The sequence below is a fragment of the Phaethon lepturus genome, unplaced genomic scaffold, assembly GCF_000687285.1.
Source record: "Phaethon lepturus isolate BGI_N335 unplaced genomic scaffold, ASM68728v1 scaffold29164, whole genome shotgun sequence".
Taxonomy (NCBI): Eukaryota; Metazoa; Chordata; class Aves; order Phaethontiformes; family Phaethontidae; genus Phaethon; species Phaethon lepturus.
In genome coordinates, this window is record NW_010537456.1 from 3,805 (window position 1) to 24,573 (window position 20,769).

General features: G+C 38.3%; 1 protein-coding gene across 1 annotated transcript; it reads left to right on the forward strand.

Moving 5' to 3' along the window:
- The first annotated feature begins 1,325 nt into the window (after positions 1–1,325).
- Positions 1,326–20,526, forward strand: GPD1L (glycerol-3-phosphate dehydrogenase 1-like). Its single transcript, XM_010286493.1, has 7 exons — positions 1,326–1,498; positions 2,896–3,036; positions 6,917–7,055; positions 8,216–8,328; positions 15,918–16,151; positions 16,573–16,679; positions 20,185–20,526. Exons 1-7 carry the CDS (start codon positions 1,391–1,393, stop codon positions 20,279–20,281), a joined length of 939 nt encoding a protein of 312 aa, XP_010284795.1. The 5' UTR covers positions 1,326–1,390; the 3' UTR covers positions 20,282–20,526.
- The last annotated feature ends 243 nt before the right edge of the window (positions 20,527–20,769 follow it).

The window sequence follows — 20,769 nt, forward strand, 5'->3', positions numbered from 1 at the left end:
GGAAACCACTCTTGTGTGCATGCAGATCTAGAATGTGAGCTTAATAAGAGGTGGCTGACGATTGTGGCTTCTGTATCACCTCCTGAACCCAGGGGATTTTGTAGTGTGTGAAGTGCTATTAGAGAAATAAATTCCAGTCTTTTAAGACATACAGTTTAACTGAAGAAGGTCTATTTAGAATACTGTAATTTTTTCTGCCACTACTTAGAAAGTGACCTTAGGCCTGTGATAGCACACATCTTTAATATAGCACAATGAGTTGTGCCATATTAAAAGCTCCCAGTGCAGAAATCTATTTGGTTTAGTTGCCAGCTATGAGTTTATTACAAGCAATGTCCATAATATATTTAGGGGAGTGTGTGAGTATAACTAGATTTGTAAAGTTAAAGTGTTCTTATCTCCTATAATATAGTGTGCAGTTTCCACACAAACACACGTAAGCCTTGGTTCGGTGACTCTGTATTTTTTTCACATCTTTCAACAATTGTTGGTTTTTTGGACTGCTTGGTAGTTTATCAGTAATTATGAAGCCACCTTCTTGTCCCAGGAAAGGAAATTACGTTAACAGGCTGTATGTAACCGTATCTTTTTCTTCCATATAGCATTCAGGCTAGGAATGGAAGGAAAGTTTGTGTTTGTTTCTCTTCTTGTCTGTGGCTTCAGTAATTCTGATTAATTTCATTGTTGCTTAAACATATGAGTAGTAAAATTGATCACCGTCCTACAGGTTTCACTGTGTGCTGTTCTTAGGGAGAAAATGAGGCTAACAGTAATGGAATTGTCTGCATGCAAATTCAGAGGACGCTGTTGCAATATTTAAATTATGTGAGGTTGGCAGCATAACCATAAAGCTTAGAACTTATAAAAGATATCAATGTTTCTTGGCTTTAAATGCATATCAACATTGTACAGCAATTGATGGGTCAGTCATCTTAGCAAAGAAAGCTTCCCGTTTCTTAAAGGTGAAAATGATCCATTTTTAAAAATTGAGTATGTCACTTTTACCACTGCTTTGAAGATATAATCCATTTGATATGAGGAAATACAACTCAAACTCTCACTTGATAGCCAATAAGCAGACAAAATAAGTAAGGATGTTTTCAGTAAATGCTTCAGTCCAACCTATTCTAGGTATATTTATTTGAGAGAAAGCAGCAGGTGTGAATGACTGGTGTATTTTTCCACTTGTTTTATTAGATCAAAAATGCTACATAGTAACTGGTCCAATAACCCATTAATTTCTGTTTATTTTAACACAATCACTTTCTTCTAGAGCAAAATCATAATTTTTTTAGAATATTTTTGCTTTCTTTCTTGCAGGGGTTCTGCAGTTGCCAAAATAATAGGCAATAATGTAAAAAAATTGCAAAAGTTTGCTTCCACAGTGAAGATGTGGGTCTTCGAGGAGAATATTAATGGGAGAAAACTGACAGATATCATAAATAATGAACATGAAAATGTGAAATATCTCCCTGGATACAAGCTGCCAGATAATGTGGTAAGGCTTAGAAGCTAAATTCTAGTTATGGAGCAGAGGGAACACTGCTCATGCTGTGAGTGGAGGTAGAAATTTGTTTTGTTGACAACTTTAGGGTTTATAATATTTCAAACTGTATGCTATTTTACTGATGATATCAGAGATTTGAACAAGTAAAATTATGCCATTATGTAGGTAGGTAAATCCAACGGACTGTACTAATGCACTGTACTATCTTTTTTTTTTAGTTTGGTCTCACTGTTGTCTCTATGTTACTTAAGCTTCTGTATAAGGAAGCAAATGTGAAAACAACGGTGCGATTAACAGCTCTGACCATACCCATTAAAAAAAAAATTTGGCCCCAACTTTGGAAGCAAGCTGTCTGGTCAGTGAGAATTGAAGGGATTTCAAGTACTCTGAAACTCTTAGAAAGTATTACAGGATGAGAGCTAGAGTATTTCTCAAGCAAACTGCAAGCTGTTTGCAGTTTATCTGGTTCCCAGTTGCGTTTCAACTATGTGCAGTCAGATCAGCATGTTGGATGTAGCATCGCCAGGGCAGAACAGTGGGTCTCCACATCTATTCTGTGTTGGTGTGACATGATGGTGGGTGGGCAAGTGGTGACTCTTACCTCAAAAACATTATAGGAAGAGACTGCAGCAGCTGACAATTCAGTAAAGATTTTGGGCAGGAAAAACATGAATTGCCATGCATTGCAGTTTTCTTTTTAACAATAATGCTCAAATCCCATTTCCCTAGCCTTCAGCAGGTGTGGTGTTTCTGCTGTCCACTACCTGCTGATTCAAGTTTGTCCTGCTTATCAATAGGTCGAGCTTACTGATACATTTTAAGTATGTATTAGTAATACCGAGTTTATTTTAAGAGGATCATCAAGTGTTGGGAGAAGTGGAGTCTGGCAAGTGACTTCAAAGTAGGCCACCTTCTTAAAGGGTATACAAAATCTATGAGTACAGAGAAAGAGAATATAAACTAGTAGGTGTAAGAGGCATGGAGAAGAAATTTGAGTGTATAAGGAACTAAGTAAAGAAACTACTTTTGTGCATGCAATAATTTATCAAAAATTGAGATTATTTTGTCAAAGAGAAGGCAGCTTCTTATTTTGTGCTTTCTTACTCAAAGTACTTATTTGAATGTTACAGAAAATTTTGAATTTTCGTTGCACTAACAATGCTGGTGGCCATGAAGATGCCTGTTTCGAGACATAAAATAGCTTGTTTGAAATCTTAAATTCTTTTGCTTTTCTGGGAAGTTTATGTTACTGCTTATTGTCAGTGATGAAGCACGGTAGTTTGTAGCATTTGGTCTAAGACCATAATGTCTTCTACTTACCTGATAACACTTGTATGTAGTGTTAATTCTAAGAAGTTACGTGGCCTTTCTCTCCCATAACTACACAGGTTGCTGTCCCAAACCTTAATGAAGCTGTACAGGATGCAGATTTGCTGGTTTTTGTCATTCCGCATCAGTTCATTCATAAAGTTTGTGATGAAATCACAGGACGAGTACCCAAGAAAGCACTTGGTATAACTCTCATAAAGGTATAATAAATACTATGCATTAATAACTGAGAATGTGGCATGGAATCTTATAAAACAAGATGGCTTGATATTTTTATATGAAACGTTTCTTTGCAATATTTGCTTGATTGTTCTATTAAACCTTTCTAGATTTAAGATTGGAATTTGTCTCGGTTATTAGTGGATTGTTATGTGGTGTTTTATTTTAGGCTAGTGCTTGCAGGAAGAAGAAAATGAGGCTGTTCACAAGACTTTTAAAAAGAAAGAGGGAGTGAATATGTTTTGCACCACCAAGCTTTCTGATCTTTTATTTGTTGTTTCCAAAGACATCATTAGATGAATAACAGGGCACAAGCATAATGCTTTGATTGTTAACGCACATCCCACACACTGAGTTGATCATTTTAGGAACTGCGGAGAGAATTTAATGTGACTGAGCAGATAGTGCTCTTGTTCATGTGAAATACTGTGTTGCAACGAGAGAGTCTGTTCAGCATGGCCCAAAAAGACAGTTTGGGCATAGGAAATAAGAGGGGGCAGAGGTGCAGGAAGTGTTTCACTGAAGTGTTTGTAGTTTTGGTGGTAGGAGAATTTTTAAATATGGATGGACTTTTGTTTGGGTTTTTGTTTGGTTTTTGTTCCTCTGTGTGTTTAGCTGCAAAGAATAAGCTATTCCTACAAGGTTTGGAAGATTCTGGTTTGTTTTTCCTTTGTACTTAGTTGAGAGTAGGCCATTTTCTCAGCACACATTCCCTCGTTTATTGTCATTTCTGAAAAATGCTTAAAAAGAACAAAAACCCCCTATCACTACTTACTGCAAGCTTGTTTCTGTAGTTTAGCCCATCAAAGCTGTATTGTTTTGTCAGTGCTGACCTGATATATTGCTGACATGTATGAAAAAGTGATGCTTTCCAAGTGTACTTGCTGCATTTTGTAGAAAAACTTTTCATAGTGTAGGAGGATAAAATAAGGCAGTGTTAAAAGAGCTGAATGCATAGCATCAAAACAACACAACTGTCCTAGATGGCCTTAAGTTTATTGCTTTGAAGTTGTCCATTTATGCTTCTTTCTTCTGTAAGCTTAAGATAAACTTAATTCTCCTTTAATTTGCTAAATGTGATTTATGTTCCCATGATCTTAGTGATAGGAATAACTCTAATGAAATCGGTGGAGTAAATGAGGATTTATATCAGCATATCTGAAGTCAGAGTCTGAGCCTATATTCCCTTGGGTTTACTGCTCTGGGTGTTGATTACCAGTGCTTTAATGGAGTGTTGATTAATGGCTATGTTTAAAAAAAAAAAAAAAAAGGTGGGGCAGGGGTACTTACCTTAAAAAAAAAAAAAAAAAAATCCAAACTGCAAACAAACAGAAAAATCCCAACAAAACAAAAATCCCATGCTTATTGTAATATAAGTAAAATAGTGACACCTGCCATGCAAAGCAGAGTTGATTACTAGGCAGCTTCCTACTGTCATGTTGTGACACTGCATCAGTAGGTGGATGGTCTGTTGAAAGAAATGGTGTGAGGCCCCTTTTAATTTTTTTGCAGGAGAATGCAAAGTACCTGTTAGCTTTTATGAAAAGGCATAACTGTGCATCATTAAAAGTATCATTTAAGAAGAAAGCGCAGAGATTGAACACAACAATGAAATTAAGTGGTAGAGGCAGGGAAGCATTCTTTCCTCTACTTTTGCAGCTTCTTTATGCATATTTATGCATATTTATGCATATTTTAGTGGTCTCATTATGCTCAACACTAATGCTGTTAAAATGGCTTGTGTTAACTTTGGCAGTTGAAGTGCAGTTCTGCTCTGAAAAATATCATTAATGGGACATCTTGTTTCTGTGCTTTCTAAATTGCTTGGCAAGTTAGCTGTGTGTCATCTTTTATCCTTCTTTTTTTTTTTTTGGCAGTCTAATCTTCAAGCAGAGCCTAACATCTGATGATAAAACTGAGTCTTTGGCAAATAAAGAGATTTGTCTGCTGGTTAATCTGTGTTCCCATTGAAACATTTGCAGCTGTGATGCTTTACATAAATTCTGATCACTGGTGTCTATGAAAACCTAACAAATCATTGTGTGTGTGTGGAGAGAAGAACCATGTACAATTTACGATGCAGTAGAGCAATGAGCACAGGAAGCAAGACAGGTGGAGGTGACTCAAAATACTCTCCAGGCAGCTTCAACATCAATCTCATTTTCATCTACAGGCCCCAGGGATTGCTCTGGCAGGCATGTTAGGACACAAGTGACGACCACAGAATTGGACTTGCATTGCCTGGGGATCATTGGTGCCCAGTGGAAAATCCCATGTTGGAGCCTTGGTTTTTGGGGGAGGGAGGGGTGTTTTTCTCCTGTCATCTTGTCATTCGGTGTTGGATTTAACTCTACAAGAAACAGGTGCAGCTCTCCTTGACTTTGTCAGAAGTTGCATCTGTTTCATAGCAGAGCTGAATTTGGCACCTAAGCCTCTCTGATCTCCTTTCACTTGGATGAATAATTGTTGTGTATGTATTCACATTTTTGGAGTTGTTACCAATGTGTGCATGCTTCTCTGTTTATTAATTGCCTGCTTAGGAGAGGCCTTACAGTTATTTTGTGGGGACATTTTTGACACCGTGAGGGAAAAATACAACATGTATATGTGTGCTTGCTTTCAGATTCTTTCTGTATGGCTCATTAAAGATGAGAAAGCAGAGCTGTGCATTAAGTGATACAGATTGAAAAATAATGCAGAAATGCAAGTACTGTTGTCTGTAGCTTAATTCGCTGGTTTTATGCAGGCATTTCTACATGTCTTTTGATTGTACCATGTTACATAAGGAATAACACCTCTGATCTGTGGAAATGCAAATTACTGCCTGCCTGAAATGTCATTACTGGCACCATACAAGTGTGTGTGTGTATCTGTAAGTAGTGAAGGATTATGCTGCCTTTTTGCCTGAAGTCATAATTCAAAATTACCAATCCCAAAAAGTACCAAATCCCCAACATTAGCAAGTAATACTGTGTAAAAGGTGGTATACTGTGGGAAAGAAAGACCATTTCAGTACCTTGTCTGCCATGCCCCTGTTCTGAAAACTCAAAAGGAGTCTGCATTTAGCAGGCTAGGAGAAAAGGATTTTCTGAGAAGAAAGCGGTCTTGTTTGGAGTTCTTGGTTCAGGCAATTCAGGGTACCAGACTCTCTTCTGCATTGCAGCATTAATCTCTGGGGCCATCTTTTCTAAGGTCCTATTTCTGCCCCTAATTTTCATGCTTTATAAAGAGTGCATTATAAATACAGATTTAAAATATCCTTAGAAGTTAAATTATTCTCAGTTGTTCAACTTTCTACATATCTGTGTACGGCTGTTCCATTTGTAGTAGTATTCAAAATTATTAAACTGGGTTTCTACTAGTAAAGTGTTGTTGGTATTATACACATGGGAATCTGTCTCTGATACCTCTTCACAAAACAAGTTACTGGGATGCCATTTTGTGACTTTTGGTGCAGCTTCAAATCCAAGTGCAGGTCCGATTCACAGCTGATGGATTGGTGATGCTTCACTGGTTTTAGTAAGGATACACTGATAATAAGCAGCTGAGATTCTGAACTACCAAAGTTGAATATTCAGCACTTCCTAGAATCAGGTCTTCCAGCATGGAATAAAAACTGTTACCATCATCTAGAGTTTAGTCATAATTCTTAAGGTGCTACCTCCTATGAAAAGAAGACAGCTTGGAGAGGTCACAGCAATAGCAGAAGTTTCACTGGTAGCAAGTCTGTCATCTTTAGTCTCTATCTGAATTGGCCTTGTTGCAGTTCTCATCCTTGGACAAGATTAATTGTGGTGTCCTTTCTTCTCTACTGTGCCTAATGAACGACTTTTTAGTAATTCCATTTAATGTTGGCTGCAGGGAATAGATGAAGGCCCGGAGGGACTCAAACTCATCTCTGACATTATTCGGGAGAAGATGGGAATAGACATCAGTGTGCTGATGGGAGCCAACATTGCCAATGAGGTGGCAGCAGAGAAATTCTGTGAAACTACAATAGGTACTGTTCCCAGTCATAAGAATGTTTAAAACATGCTCCTATCTTCACAGTTGGACACCAAATAGTTCAAATTATATCGTTTTCAACATTAGCTGGCTGTTATCAGAATCTGTTGTGTTCTTCTTATTTTAACGTTGAATTTCCTAGAATGTTTACACTTCTAAAAGTACTAGGACCATACTGGGAATAGAGGGAGAGGGAGGAGTGCAATTTTACCTAGTCTGACTAAGGTTGTGACCTTAGCAGGTGAAATACTAAGCATGCTTTTTATAACCCTACACATAATAAATTGCTTTATTTTGTTACTTAAGATTTTTCTTGGGTCTGCATGGCTTTATATGGATAAATGATTATATATTCTGTACTCCAGCTCAGGTGTTATGGTCACAGATGGTACCTTCATGGATGTTTGGGTTGGGTTTTTTTGAAGGTATCATTATCTTATTTTAATTTCTCAGAATAATTAGTACCCCCAAAAGCTAGACATGGTTTTAGTTGTGCGTTTATGTCTGCGCACCTTTGCAGCACAAAGATGTGCCTGGTCTTGGATTTCACAGGGTCTAGGTAGGCATATGTGTGTATACATAATAGCACAGCATTCACGTTATTTTTTTCAGTGTTAATTTTTACAGTTTTGTGCATTTTTAGCTTTGTAACCTCTCATTAACAGCTTTTGCATTGAACTTATTTTTGAATGGTTGAATTACCTCTTAGTGCTTAGAAATATTTGTCAGTGGCAGCATCCTCAATTAATAAAACATCCTTGACGTGGTTTTATCAGTGGGTATTTTTCTGGAATGCAGGCCTTGAAAATAATTGGTAGAATTGCACTTTTTGTATTTTTAGTTCATCTTTGTTTTATTATTAACTATTCGTTTTAAAGAGAATGATCAAAAAAAAGAGATAGTATAGAGAATTAATGGCATTGTTATTTAGAATCTATTGCTGAGCAGACAATGAATTATGAAGAAGTCCAGAGTAACTCAGTGCAGAGCTTTTAAATGCCATGTAGACATTTGTTTAGTCACTTAAAATAGGAGTCTGTTTAGGATGAAGGAAGAACAACTTTAGCTCTGCTTTTAAGTATTTTGGCTTGCACAGGAAAGGCTAAATAATACCCAAATAAATTATTCATTATTCATTCATATGTCTCTCAACAGGCAGCAAAATCTTGGAAAATGGCCTTCTCTTCAAAGAACTCCTGCAGACTCCAAACTTCCGTATAACTGTAGTAGATGATGCAGATACAGTTGAGCTTTGCGGTGCTCTGAAGGTAAGATTAACAGGCTGCAGTTGGTACACAGATGGAATGGTGATCCTTGGAGAAAAAAGGATATTTTCATGTAAAGAATTAAGTTTATTGTGCTTCATATAAACCTGCTACGTAACATTTCCGGAAGAACTAGATGGGAAATTAGGGAGCAGCATGTTCTGAGGGTTGGCTTTTAGTCCCTTGTGTCACCATCTCCCTCGTTCTCCAGCTTACACATGAAACATGAAACAAGTGTTGATTTCATCTAACTGATCAGCATACTTCTAGATTCATTTTAGTTCCCTTTTTGCAACAGCGTGTTCACAAAAAGAATGGGAGAAAGAAGTTGGTATTAATCTTTTGTGTCTGTTGACAAAACTATTCCCCTCTTGGTTGTCTTGCACAATGTGAGTACTCTTACGTTTTATAATTTGTGGACATACACTGCACAAGGTTCATGTGGATAACCACATACAGTAATGACCTGAATAGGAACAAAGTTATTTTGGACAGTTACTCATCTGGAATTTTTTTGGTAACAAAATTGATGCTGCCAGGAAGCCAAGGCTAGCTGAAACATATTCTTATTGCTGTTTTTTTCAGGTTAATATTCAGGCTGTTAGTGAAAAGAAAGCTGTACTGTAGTTCACGTTATCTGATATCTATCATAGAAACATTTCTGATGAGTGTAGTGGTTTAGCAGGTAATTTGGCTTACTTTTTTATTTTTTATGTTTTGTATAATTATTTTGTATTGCCTTGTTTTCTCTGTTGAAATTATGTGTGAAGTACACTGTTCACTTGCAAAGCTACCAAGCCAATGAATGATGTCTTTAAGCTAAGGAGTTCTGATTCCTGCTCAGCGGGAAGTAGATTGATAGCTATAATAATGTAATTTTTGGCATACTGGTTTTCTTGATAATTTTGTCTTGAGAGCTGTCATACTGTAAGTCCTGAGAAGGAGGAGGTCATGGGTCTGTGCACTGGGCTAGTGGGATACACTTTGGTGTAACATGCTTTGGAGTTACTGTATTTGTAGCAATTTCTCAAGATTGTGGAGCTCATAATTTGGCTCCACAGCCATTGCTTTAAAATGCCGTGGTGATATGGGAGGTTAGCAGGAAAGAAATCCCTGTCTATAGACCCATGAAATTAGTCAAAAAGTTTTACGGATTTATTTCTTTGAAATCTGCTCAGCCTGATGTTTTCTGGCTAGCTTAAATTCTTGCTTGATAGAGGAGTTCTGTCCCAGGTAATTTTTATTCCAGACAAACCTCGTGAAAGGGCGCTAGAGATGAGCGTGCCCATCAAACTGAGCAGCTAGTCAGCAGACACTCAAACTCCACTGTAAAGGTCCACGTCAGGCAAGAAACCAGTATCTTTTTGGAAGTGCAGAAGAACTTAAATAAGTTCTTGTTCTTGACCTGGAAAGATACTGAGGTGAAACGTGTATTTTCTTTGTAGCCTTGTTTTGTTCCTCCTTCCTGCTTCATTATTCATCATGCATCCTGCAGACTGAACTCTCTAGTTGCATTTCTAAACAGCTGTATATATTCTGTGTGCTCTGGTCATTTGGTTTTGATTGCAGTATATTTTGTTAACTGAGTTGAGACTTCCAAAGAAATGCATGGTATGAGCTCTAAACAAAAAGCAAAATAAAGGTAGATTAACTTGTTTAAAAATACTATGGATTTCTTGCCTGATTAAAAGGCATGAACTGCCATAAAGTGGCATCGATCAGTCATGCTAGTATAGGTGATGTGTTTTAAACATACAACTCTTCCTTAATAGCAAAGAAAATTTTCTTAAAATGGTATTTTTAAAAGTATTTTTTCATTTACAAATAAACTAGAAAGAGTTTTAAGTCTTGTGCTGACAGCATGTGAATAATTTCCTTAGCTGTTTTTAACTTGAACATTACAAACGTTTATTAATACTTTGGGAACATGTATGCCTCTGAAAGAAAATGAAGAAGCTACAATGAAACAGATGGGTGTGTGTTTATTGCCTGGGCAAAGCAAAATGGAAAGCTCAGATGTGAATAGTGGTATGTCAACTTGAGCTTTTTTTCTTAGAAGATGTACATCCTCATTATTAGGATAATTGTTTGCTAAGGGTAACAACAAACATTTTGCTTTTTTATGATTAGTAATATTTTCAATAAAAATGAAAAAAATAAGCATCTTTTCATGTGATTCTTTTTAGGGAAAAATCTCAAGTGTACCTTCTGTCAACTGATGGTTACTTTATTTAACTTGGAAAGTTACTTCATGAAAAAATAGTAAAAAATAGCATTATTTAACTTGCTGGAAGGAGGAAATCCCAGTTTCAGAAGATGATAGTGCCGTGTTGTGTGAAGAAATGTATAAAAAGAGAGGTTCTTCTCTCTTTCTATAGCAATGCCAATTCAAAATGTTGGCAGTGTCACTGGAAACTACAGCTTAGAGGACAGAAGTAAGCGGGCACATATGCCAGTCCAGACTGTCTTTTGGATGTGGAAATAGTAAAAGTAACTTCTGTATTGGTATTTAAAAGATGAGAAATGAGATGAGAAACAGTATATTCTCTATGAGAAACAGTATATTCTCCCAGCTTCTGCATTTTTCTATAAATACCAGCTTAGGAAAAGGAGACTTTTCTGGTATTTCTGGCATAATAGACTAGATCTTGTTAAAACTCTATACTTACCTCGCTCTATTTCTGCAAGCCTTTCTCAGCAGGGAAGATTTTCAATGTGGATGGTTGCCTAAATGTTGGGAAAAATACAGAGGAGTAACAGAGTGCTCTGAGCACAGCTTTCCCTTACAATCATGATAATTTAAGGTTTGAAAATTGTTTTTTGAAGCATATTTGAATTCAGACTGTAATAATAGGTATTGCAGCTGGGTGATCATGAACGAACATCTGCTTGACTGCTATTTATATACATATGCGCATATATATATATTGAATATCCACTTCATTTACTGTATTTATTTTTGTGACAGTGGGCTGATGGAGATGTACTGAAGTGTAGAAATCATCGCAGTGAAACTGCAGTCTTGTGTCAGCTTGGAGACTGGCTGAATAGGCAATGGTAGTCACTTCACAAAATGTGATGATACTGAGGAAGAACAGCTGTCTACAGTAACTTGTTAGCTGTAGGAACAAAAAATGCTTGGCATGTTCTTCTCTATCAGGATTTTTTTTCTTTTGAGAACTGAAGCACATTTCACATTTATTTGTTGACCTTTTCTAAGTGTTATGGTCAGAAATTAACAAACTTGAAATGTGTATAGCTCAGTTTCAAGGTGTCCAGCTGGCTTTACAGGCAGCCTGACCCAAGGCCACCTACAAGTTTCAGCTGCCATTTACCAGACGATGAAGGGGCCTTCCTAGGAAGTGCTTAAAGATTATGACACCACTGTAAGAGTAATATGTGCAGCTATGCATATGTATGGATGTGCTCCTGGATGCTGATGGATCTGATACGGCAGAGTAGCAGAGACCCAAAGTTAACACCACTGAGGTGTCCTTAGAGTCCTTAGGGCCTGTGCCAGTGTGTGGTCTTACAATCAAACAGCACAGATGTGAGGCAAGACTGAGCTGGTGTATAAGCAGCATGCTTGAGAGGCAAAATAAATATTGGTAGCTGCATTCTTGGGTGTAAACTGTACTGGCATCACTTACCCAGTGACAGGGGTGAGTGTGAGGGAAGGAGAAGTGAGAATCTAATCTCTGGATACAGGAAAATGGCCATGCTCCAGCTGCCTGATGTATTTGTTCAGGGATCTGGAGAGTTAAACTCTCTCAAGTGGCAGCAGCCAGGGACCAAGACAGAGGTGACACTTACTGTAGGAAGGAGAAGGAGCAGCAAGCGGTGGTTGCCTCTCAGGTTGCTTCAGGCACATCTCTAAATTTTACGGGTACAGCTTAGCCATAAGCAAAGAAGTAAGAAGTATAACGATGATTTATTGTTTACCAGGTTATGTAACCCAGTTTTATTACTTACAAAGGTGGTCCTGCAAAGTGTATTCATGGCAGTCACTGTTGGATAGTCTGTCTAGGTACTGTAGAAGTTGATTGTGGGAACTGCTCTTTCCTGAGATTAAGTGGAAATGAAATCAGTTACTTACATTCAAGTTTGCCAGGAGCGAGCAAGCAGTTTATGCTTAATCTGTCTGACAGCCCTGATGATACTGTCTTTGATTTGTTGAGTCTTCATTTGACCCCTCTCAGCATGATGTGAAGCAAGGAGCTTCTCCAAGTTCCTGTGTAAGTAGGAGGGAAAACAGGCTATGCTGAGCTGTGACACTACCTCAGGGAAGGCTGGATGTCCTAGATGAATTAAGATTTCTGCTTAGTTCTCTAATGACCCATTTAATTATGGAGAGGTAATGGTTGCCCCAGAAATGGCTTCTGAAGCTGTCTTCATGAGCACTCTACAAACTTACTGTAAACAGTGTAGAACTGGCAATTGGATATTTCTGAGCACTGACTGTGTAAGAGAACAATCTGTCAGCAAAGCCTGCAGACTTGTTAACCTTGGTTCCTTGGTCATCTGTTGACCTTGCATTTGTGACCTCTGGCATGTCTGCAGCAGGGCCTGTGCAAGTAAAAGACACTTTCTCATTTGCTGTGACACATACTGTGAGCACTGCCTGGCATCAACATTTCTTTTCTGGAGTATAGCTTCACTGTCCCAGTGCTGCAGTAACTGCGTCCAGGCCTTGTTCATGGAATAACCAGGACTAGGACTAATGCCAGATTCTGGACACCAGATCAGCTAAAGACTTGCCTGTTAGTGCAAAGTATTTTAGTAACTTAAAGCCATATGCAATATAAAAACGCCCTGTGCATTTTGCTTACAGGATGCATACTTTAACGTATGAAGCTGTTAATGCCGATATGGGGGAAATGTGTTTGCTCAAGCGTGAAGTGGTTTTGAGAGCTCTGAATCCCTCTGGCCAAGAGGAACAATGTGCTGCAGTCATTTTGGGGTTGTTGTGATAGTATTTTTGAATCTTTGGAACAATAGGTTTGCCTGTAGGCTAAAGTCTTTGCTTACTGGGCCCTCAGGCCCACGTGTTCTGTATGCAAATACAGTCAGTCTTTATATTCACGGAAACGTGGTCTCTCTCCTCTTGCACAAGTGTATACCCGTTGCGTTTGCAGGAACTCTTGTAACTTCAAGTGTGGGCTGTAGCGGTGGCAGTGTTCAGGATCAACCATATCAGATACAGAAAGATGTTTTGGCTGGATAGACGGTTCTCCTGCTGCCCCACTCTGCTTCTCAGAGGATTGTTATAATGCTAGTGCCATTGGGTGTTAATCTGTGTTTTGTTTATGCATCTTCCTGAAACAAGCTTAATTTAGTGCTGGCACCCGGAGATTTCAAGTACCAAGCTGCCTGTTTTGGACAGAAAGATCACTCAGTCTCAGATTTTGTGAGATTTTGTTGTTGTTTTGTTTTTAAAGAACTGGCTTTTCTTTCAGTAAGGTGTAACTTTCAGTGTGGTATGGTTCAGTTCTCTACAGTGTATTAGACACAAGAGAGAGATTCTTGAAGGATTTAAATGAAACCAGATGGTGGAGCTTGTAAATTCATAGCTGTGGCCTGAGGGTTGTGTAGAGCAGGATCTAACAGTCTCCTAGGCGTGGGTGGGTGTTTTAGAGCATAATCAGTTGTCTTGTTTTCTCATTATTTGCAAACTACATTTAAGACTATACAATAGGGACATTGTACAAACAAGGAGCTTAGTGTTTCAGAGCTAGACACACAACTTCCCTTCTTCCCTACTCCAGTTCCTCAGAACTAACTAGTCTTGGTATGACTTGCTTAAAACAGTATTTCTGTTGCTCCAAAGACAAATACTGCAAAAGGTAGAAGTAGACAACAAAATACCATAGGCCAAATCACACTGTAAATTATGATCAAGTAGGCTGTTTCAAAGTGGAAAGAAAAGTCAAAGCAGGTGAAGTTGGAGGGAAGGGGAAGCTTTAGTATTGGAGTGTTCAAGAAGTATGTGCAAAAAGCCCACAGGCTGTTAAAAAATGTTTTTGTTTTTAGCTGAGTACTAAACACTTGCAGATTTCACGTAGGTGTAAATTCCAGTTAAATGGGTTATCCCATCTGAAAACTTCTTAAATACCTGTTTGACTTCCTCTTGCTTTGCCACCAAATGAACAAATATTGGAAGTTGCTCTGGGAGAGGCATCTGATGAAAACATACATTGACTGAATCATCACAGCCAAGATTTAAGACAAGATGATCTAAAGTAACAGCTTTGAAAGTCTGATCATCTTTTGCTGCTTCAAGTCTGATGTTGAGATATCTGTCTGCAATTCTTAAGGTCACCTTCAGACCTCAGCTAGCTGCTCAAAAAGCAATGACTCATCTTCTGACCTTATTTGACTGAGAGTCACCTAGTCACGATTGGCCACACAGCACTGCAGCTGCCTGCAGTTTTTGGTTCTTACAGTCAAAAAGAAAAACCCCAAACTGGCTGATAATCAGTTTGTTGCTTTCATTAGCAACTTCTGACGGTTGCTGTTTCTTCAGCAACAGTTAAAGTAGGTTTGGTTGCTTGGGGTTTTTTTTCCCCTGCATCAGGTACTACACTAGGTGCCATAATGTTGGTTCTCCTGTGGTCTCTGTTGAGGTCACTGCTGCTGTTGTTGTGTGCAAAAGGTATTACTACATCTGTTGCTTCTTTGTTTGCCTTATCAGTATGTCAGAATGCCATCGCTTTTGGAGTGTTTTGGTTTTGGCAGGGTTGTTTTTTTTTTTTTTTTTTTTTTTTTTGGTAGGGGCAAACTAACCATGGCTAGCCTCTGACTCTCAGGCCAGAAAATAGCTTTTGTAGTCACTTCACTCAAATGTGTCTCAACTAATCTCTACGTTTGTAAACCAAAGAAGGGAGTGTATAGCTGACTGTTCACTGAGAAACAGTACAATCTTTGTAGAAGGCTGTCACCAGGTCTAAGAAGAAAAAAAACAAACAGCATTTTTTGCTTAGGAAAGGTCTTCCTGAAAAGGGAACCTTTTGGGAACCCTTGATTAACTATTACTGGTATAGGAACTCTGCATACTTAAAAGGGCTGAATATGATTACTTTGGCTGAATTTGGTCCCCCAGCATATCAGCATGGAAGTCAATAAATGTTTCTTAGAGTCAGTATTCTTTTAATCATGAAGAAAGTATGGGAAAAAGGGCCGTGGGATGTCAGTCTAGCTTTACCCCTACCTCAGGGCAGGAACAGTTCAATCTAGATAAAACCTTGTTTGGGTGTATTGTAACTTGTTTGTTCTTGGAGACAGTCATTAATAATAGCTCCACAGCTTCCGGGGCAACTTGTTCCAGAGCTTTAACTATGCTTTTATCCTTGGAAATACTTAGTAATGTAAGACTTGTCATCTTTTTTTTATTTTAAAGGTTATCCCATAAACCCCCAAACAAACAAACAAACAAAACCAAAAAAACACACAAAAAAACCATCAAAACAACAGTCTAGTCTTAAATTAATAAAGTATTTGCAGTTCTTAAGGACATCTGCACTCTGTCTTTTGGTGTCTTCTAGGATTCTGTTAGCAACAATTGACTCCTCGTTTGTTTTTTCTCTTCTCATTAGAATATAGTGGCAGTAGGAGCTGGGTTCTGTGACGGCCTTTGCTGCGGTGACAATACCAAAGCTGCTGTTATTCGCCTTGGCCTAATGGAGATGATTGCCTTTGCCAGAATTTTTTGTAAAGGACAGGTGTCTACTGCCACTTTCCTGGAGAGCTGTGGAGTTGCTGATCTCATCACAACGTGTTATGGTGGCCGGAATCGACGCGTAGCAGAAGCATTTGTTAAAACTGGAAAGGTACTTTATTCACTGGGTGAAATCCATTGTTGCAAGCACTAGTACTCCTGGTTTGCTGGAGTAATAGTACAGTTACCTGAGACATGCTAGCTGTACTGAGTGAGTACCCTTCTCTTTCCTCTCATTTTTGAGTGTGTTACAAGTCTAGAATGAGTGTAAAGGTGTTAAAAAGGAGGGATGATTAAAAAAAAAAGCTGGAGGGGTAAGATGTTGGGATATGTGGATTTAAGAAGGAGAATATTTACAAACAAGAATATAGGAGAATAGTACATATGCTTACTCAAGTACACTTTGAGAAAGAAAAAACCCTCAGTAACATCTGGGGTTTTTTTCCATCCAGATGATGTTTGTCAGGCTTATGAAAACTTTTATCATAGCTCTCCTTTTCTTCCCTCTTCCCCGCCCCGCCCCCGTTGTTTAGTCTATTGAAGAATTGGAGCAAGAAATGTTGAATGGTCAGAAACTGCAAGGACCACAGACTTCTGCAGAAGTGTATCGCATCCTCAAGCAGAAAGGAATGCTGGAAAAGTACGTATGAACAGATAAAGCAAGTTCCACATACCCCTTTTTTATCTCCAGTAAGCCTTTTTGCATTTTTAGTCTTGATACCTTCATGAAGGTACTAGCCAAAAAGAAAATCACTGTAATAAGTGTAGCTTAATCCCTAGTTAAAAGTCACGGAGGGAAGTGAGTAAAACCTCAGAATAATATTGCTCTAGATAGAGCTAATAGTGTGACATTAAAATTGTGAATGCCCTTTTGTTTACAGAATGTATTATTGCCTCCTGCTATCATAGGAAAGCATAGCAGAATGTGTTTTAACATATGAAAAAAATAAAATATATGAAAATAGAAGCTGAGCTTCCTAAAGAGACTTGCAAAGAGGCTTTGCAGCTCATTTCATAGTAGTAAATTCATTGCTTATCTCCAAGGAGAGGATCTTTTTTATTAAGGATCTGCATAGCTGTTCAGCTGAATAGTGTCTGCTTCTATCCACATGGATTCTAGCTTAGATACCGCAGTTCTTGACTGTGACTTCCACTTTGCTATAAGATAAAACCTGCCATCTGCTTGTGTAGGTGAGGGTATTTTTGTGGTATGAAATTAAGCGGGTTGTCCCAACTTGTTCATTTGTATTCAAGTCAGAACATGTATGATTCCTAAAGCCACACACACAGTTATCCCCTTATGAGATTAAGGGATGCATTATCTCTATGTGTTCCTGTTTGTAGAGGAGGCAAAATAAGAAAATAAATGACTGCCAGTCAGAAGACCAAGCCTTGTTACATTTTTTTTTCAAAGCACAGTTTTTAAAGTGTATTTTTAATGGATCAGCTGCATTAAGTTGCTTATTTTTTAACATTATCTTTGGGAGTATGGCACCTAAGTCTGTCTCTGCAGTGTACAGTAATTAAGCTAACTGCAGAAAAAAATCTAATTAAAATGTTGGCTTCAGTCTTTGCTGTTTATGCTTCCCTGAATGAGACAGGATGGTGTGTTTGGGGGTTTTTTTGTTTGCTTGGTTGTTTTTTTCCCTATCTTACAACAAACAGAGTGCATTATAGAAGACTTTGGGTTGTGTATTTAATGAAAGATACGAAAACAGAGCGTTGCTAATGTCTGTTTGGTGTACCAACGTATATGTGTCAGTTCTTCATAAAAGGTCTCATTCAACAAGACTTTTGAAAGCAACTTTCAAAGTGTTTTTCAAAAACTCTCTTGCTACTGCTTGAGAAGACAAAACAGAGTGAAATAGGCATGGTTTCAAAGTGAAGAGGGAAGAGTCTCGTAGGAGTAAAATTTCGTACTCTCAGCCTACAAAAAGAGTCCCAAGGCTACATAGAAATGTCAAAGTTCAAAGTAGACGAGCCTTGGTAGTAGGGTTGGTGCCTATTGATATTTACAGTGCAATTCATTTTTTCATTTCAACAGTTGTAGAACTAGCCCTCTTAATGTGCTCAGACGTAAGATGCATTTGGAGTTTGCTGGCCATGAGCCTACAGTCAGCTTTGATTCTGCTTTCCCCGTGTGAAGTGTGGCAGAGCTGTGCACAGCAGAGTAATGGTCTCTGTGATATACAGCAAGACTTATGTACCAAGATGTGGTTTGTAGTAGTGGTACTTTTTCACTGAGAAGTAATTGCCAGTACTGTATGTAAAGCTGTGTGAAACTTGCTTTTGCTTCAGAAAGTTTACGTGTTTTGTGGTCACCTCCAGTAAAATTTCACATAGGCATAACAGATTTTGTTTTAGTGTCTACATTTAAGTTTTTACAGTAAAAGCAAATTCAGCCCCCGCCTCCACCAAGCAGTACGTTATACAAAATGAGTGATGTGAGGCATGTTACACATTTGCATTTATCAATTTTCTTCTACATATTTCCTAGTAAGCATTTGGCAACCTAAACAGTGTAGCACTGGATTTGAAAGAGCACCTATGTGGCTATATGCTAATTTTGTTCATCCCACCGATGAACTACAACCAAAAATCAAGTCAGTTTTATAGACCTGAAATAGTTTTTGCTATTGCTACTATTTTTGTCTTGTTCTTCACAAAAAAAAAAACCAAAAGAAATGGACCTTTTCAGATAGGTTGGAAAAGACCTCTAAGATCATCAAGTCCAACTGTCAACCCAACACCACCAGGCCCACTAAACCATGTCCCGAAGTGCCACGTCTACACGTTTTTTGAACACTTCCAGTGATGGTGACTCCACCACTTCCCTGGGCAGCCTGTTCCAATGCCTGACCATTCAATTTCAAAATGTAGCATTTCATTTTTGAGCACTTGTAATAAAAGCCATAGAAACAATGGACTAAATTCACAAGCATGTCCATTCCCCCACTTCCCCCCCCACCCTCCACCCCCACCAGGAAAACAGAATATTACATTTAGACAAGTACAAATCCCCGAAAATGCAGGCATCACCATGTGGTACTTCTGAAGGGCTCATGACTTCTCTTTGCGGAGTCTAGTTCAGAGCTGTGTGGCTCAGAGTTAGGTGGTCTCGTCCAGCAACCAGAGTTACCGCAGTATAACACGTGCTAGCAGAGTGTGTGGGCAAGCATATATGGTACTCAGTACTGGTTGGGGATTCTGCTCAGTGCTGCGTTTGTGCATTACAGATCAAACTTTAGAGTGACTGATGGGACCACTTTCCTGAAGAGAAAGTCCTAGTCCAGATGTATTCTGAATCACTCAGAAATTAACTATATTGCCATCTCCAATGCACCTTTATTTTTTATTTCAGTCAAAATAATGTGGTGTGTTTGGTCAAAATTTGTCAATATAAAAGGCCACACTGAAATGGCATATTTATTCTGTTGAACAGATAATCCTAAAATTCACCAGGCTCTGTATGAAAACGGGGCTTATCTGGCTGTCACTGTCCAGGATGAACAGAAAGCAAATACAGATTTCTGTAAAGCATCTTGGCTGTAAAAAGCCTCCAGATTATCGGAGAAGCCTGAATAATTTGAGGGTTGTTGGAAAGGTGGCAAATTAAAAAAAAAAAAAAAAAAAAGAGAGATAGAATTTAGTGTTTCAAAATCCATATTTAATTTTGGACTTTTATTAAAAACTTGACCTTCAATTTCTTCTTGGGTGTCTTTGTGTCATATTCTGCAATTGTATTATCAAATCATTGCTCTGAGATAATGCATAATTGATGTGCCAGTCATCCTTTTTAACCACAGAGGAGTACTGCTATAAGAATGTCAAGGAAAGATGCAAGTGGTTTTAATTTTTTAATTTTTTAGGTCACTTAATGGTTGTGCCATACATAATGGATGTTGCAGGCTCTATTATAGCTAGCTAGGCTTCTGAGAGTGACTCATTTGAGAGATGCATGTAGGTTCTGTATTTAGCCAGCACTTTTCAGCCCAGCATTAGCACTTGACAAATACCAAAAGAAATTGATTTTTCTGTCTCTCTCTTTCCCCTCCCTCTCCTCACCCCATTTTATTTCTTTCATTTAAGAAAATGTTACAGAATAAACTTAGACTGCATCTCCTTTCCCCACCCTGTTTCCTCAGGTTTCCACTATTCACTGCTGTGTATCAAATCTGCTATGAAGGGAAGCCTGTCAGAGAGATGATATCCTGCCTTCAAAGTCATCCAGAGCACTTATAAAATCAATGAGGCCATCGTACTAATGCCAGCTTTCTGCCTTTTAAATGTATATCTGGGTTCAAGTGGATGTATCATTAAGCTTCGTTCAAAGCTGCTCACTAGGCAACAGTAACAACATGAATGTCTCTAAATGGGTATTGTTTTTGTTTTACAGCCTAGTTTGACATAGCATGCAGTGGTGATTGTCATTTTACTGGCTAAAATACAACTGCTTTAAGATGCGCAATGCAAAAGTTGCACTATATATCTAGCGTATATACACACATGTACTTTGTGTGTGTTCCTACACCATAAAACACAATGTTTTCTTGTCTCTTATTAAGGCCTAGTCCAAAATCCACTGGACACCATGGGGAGAATCCCACCGGTTTTGATGGAAACTGAATCAAGCCTGTAACCTTGAAATATTAGGAGTCTTTCTATTAGAACTTGGGTTTACTCTATGTACACATTGAAATTTTAACATTTTGCATGTTTGTGATTATGTT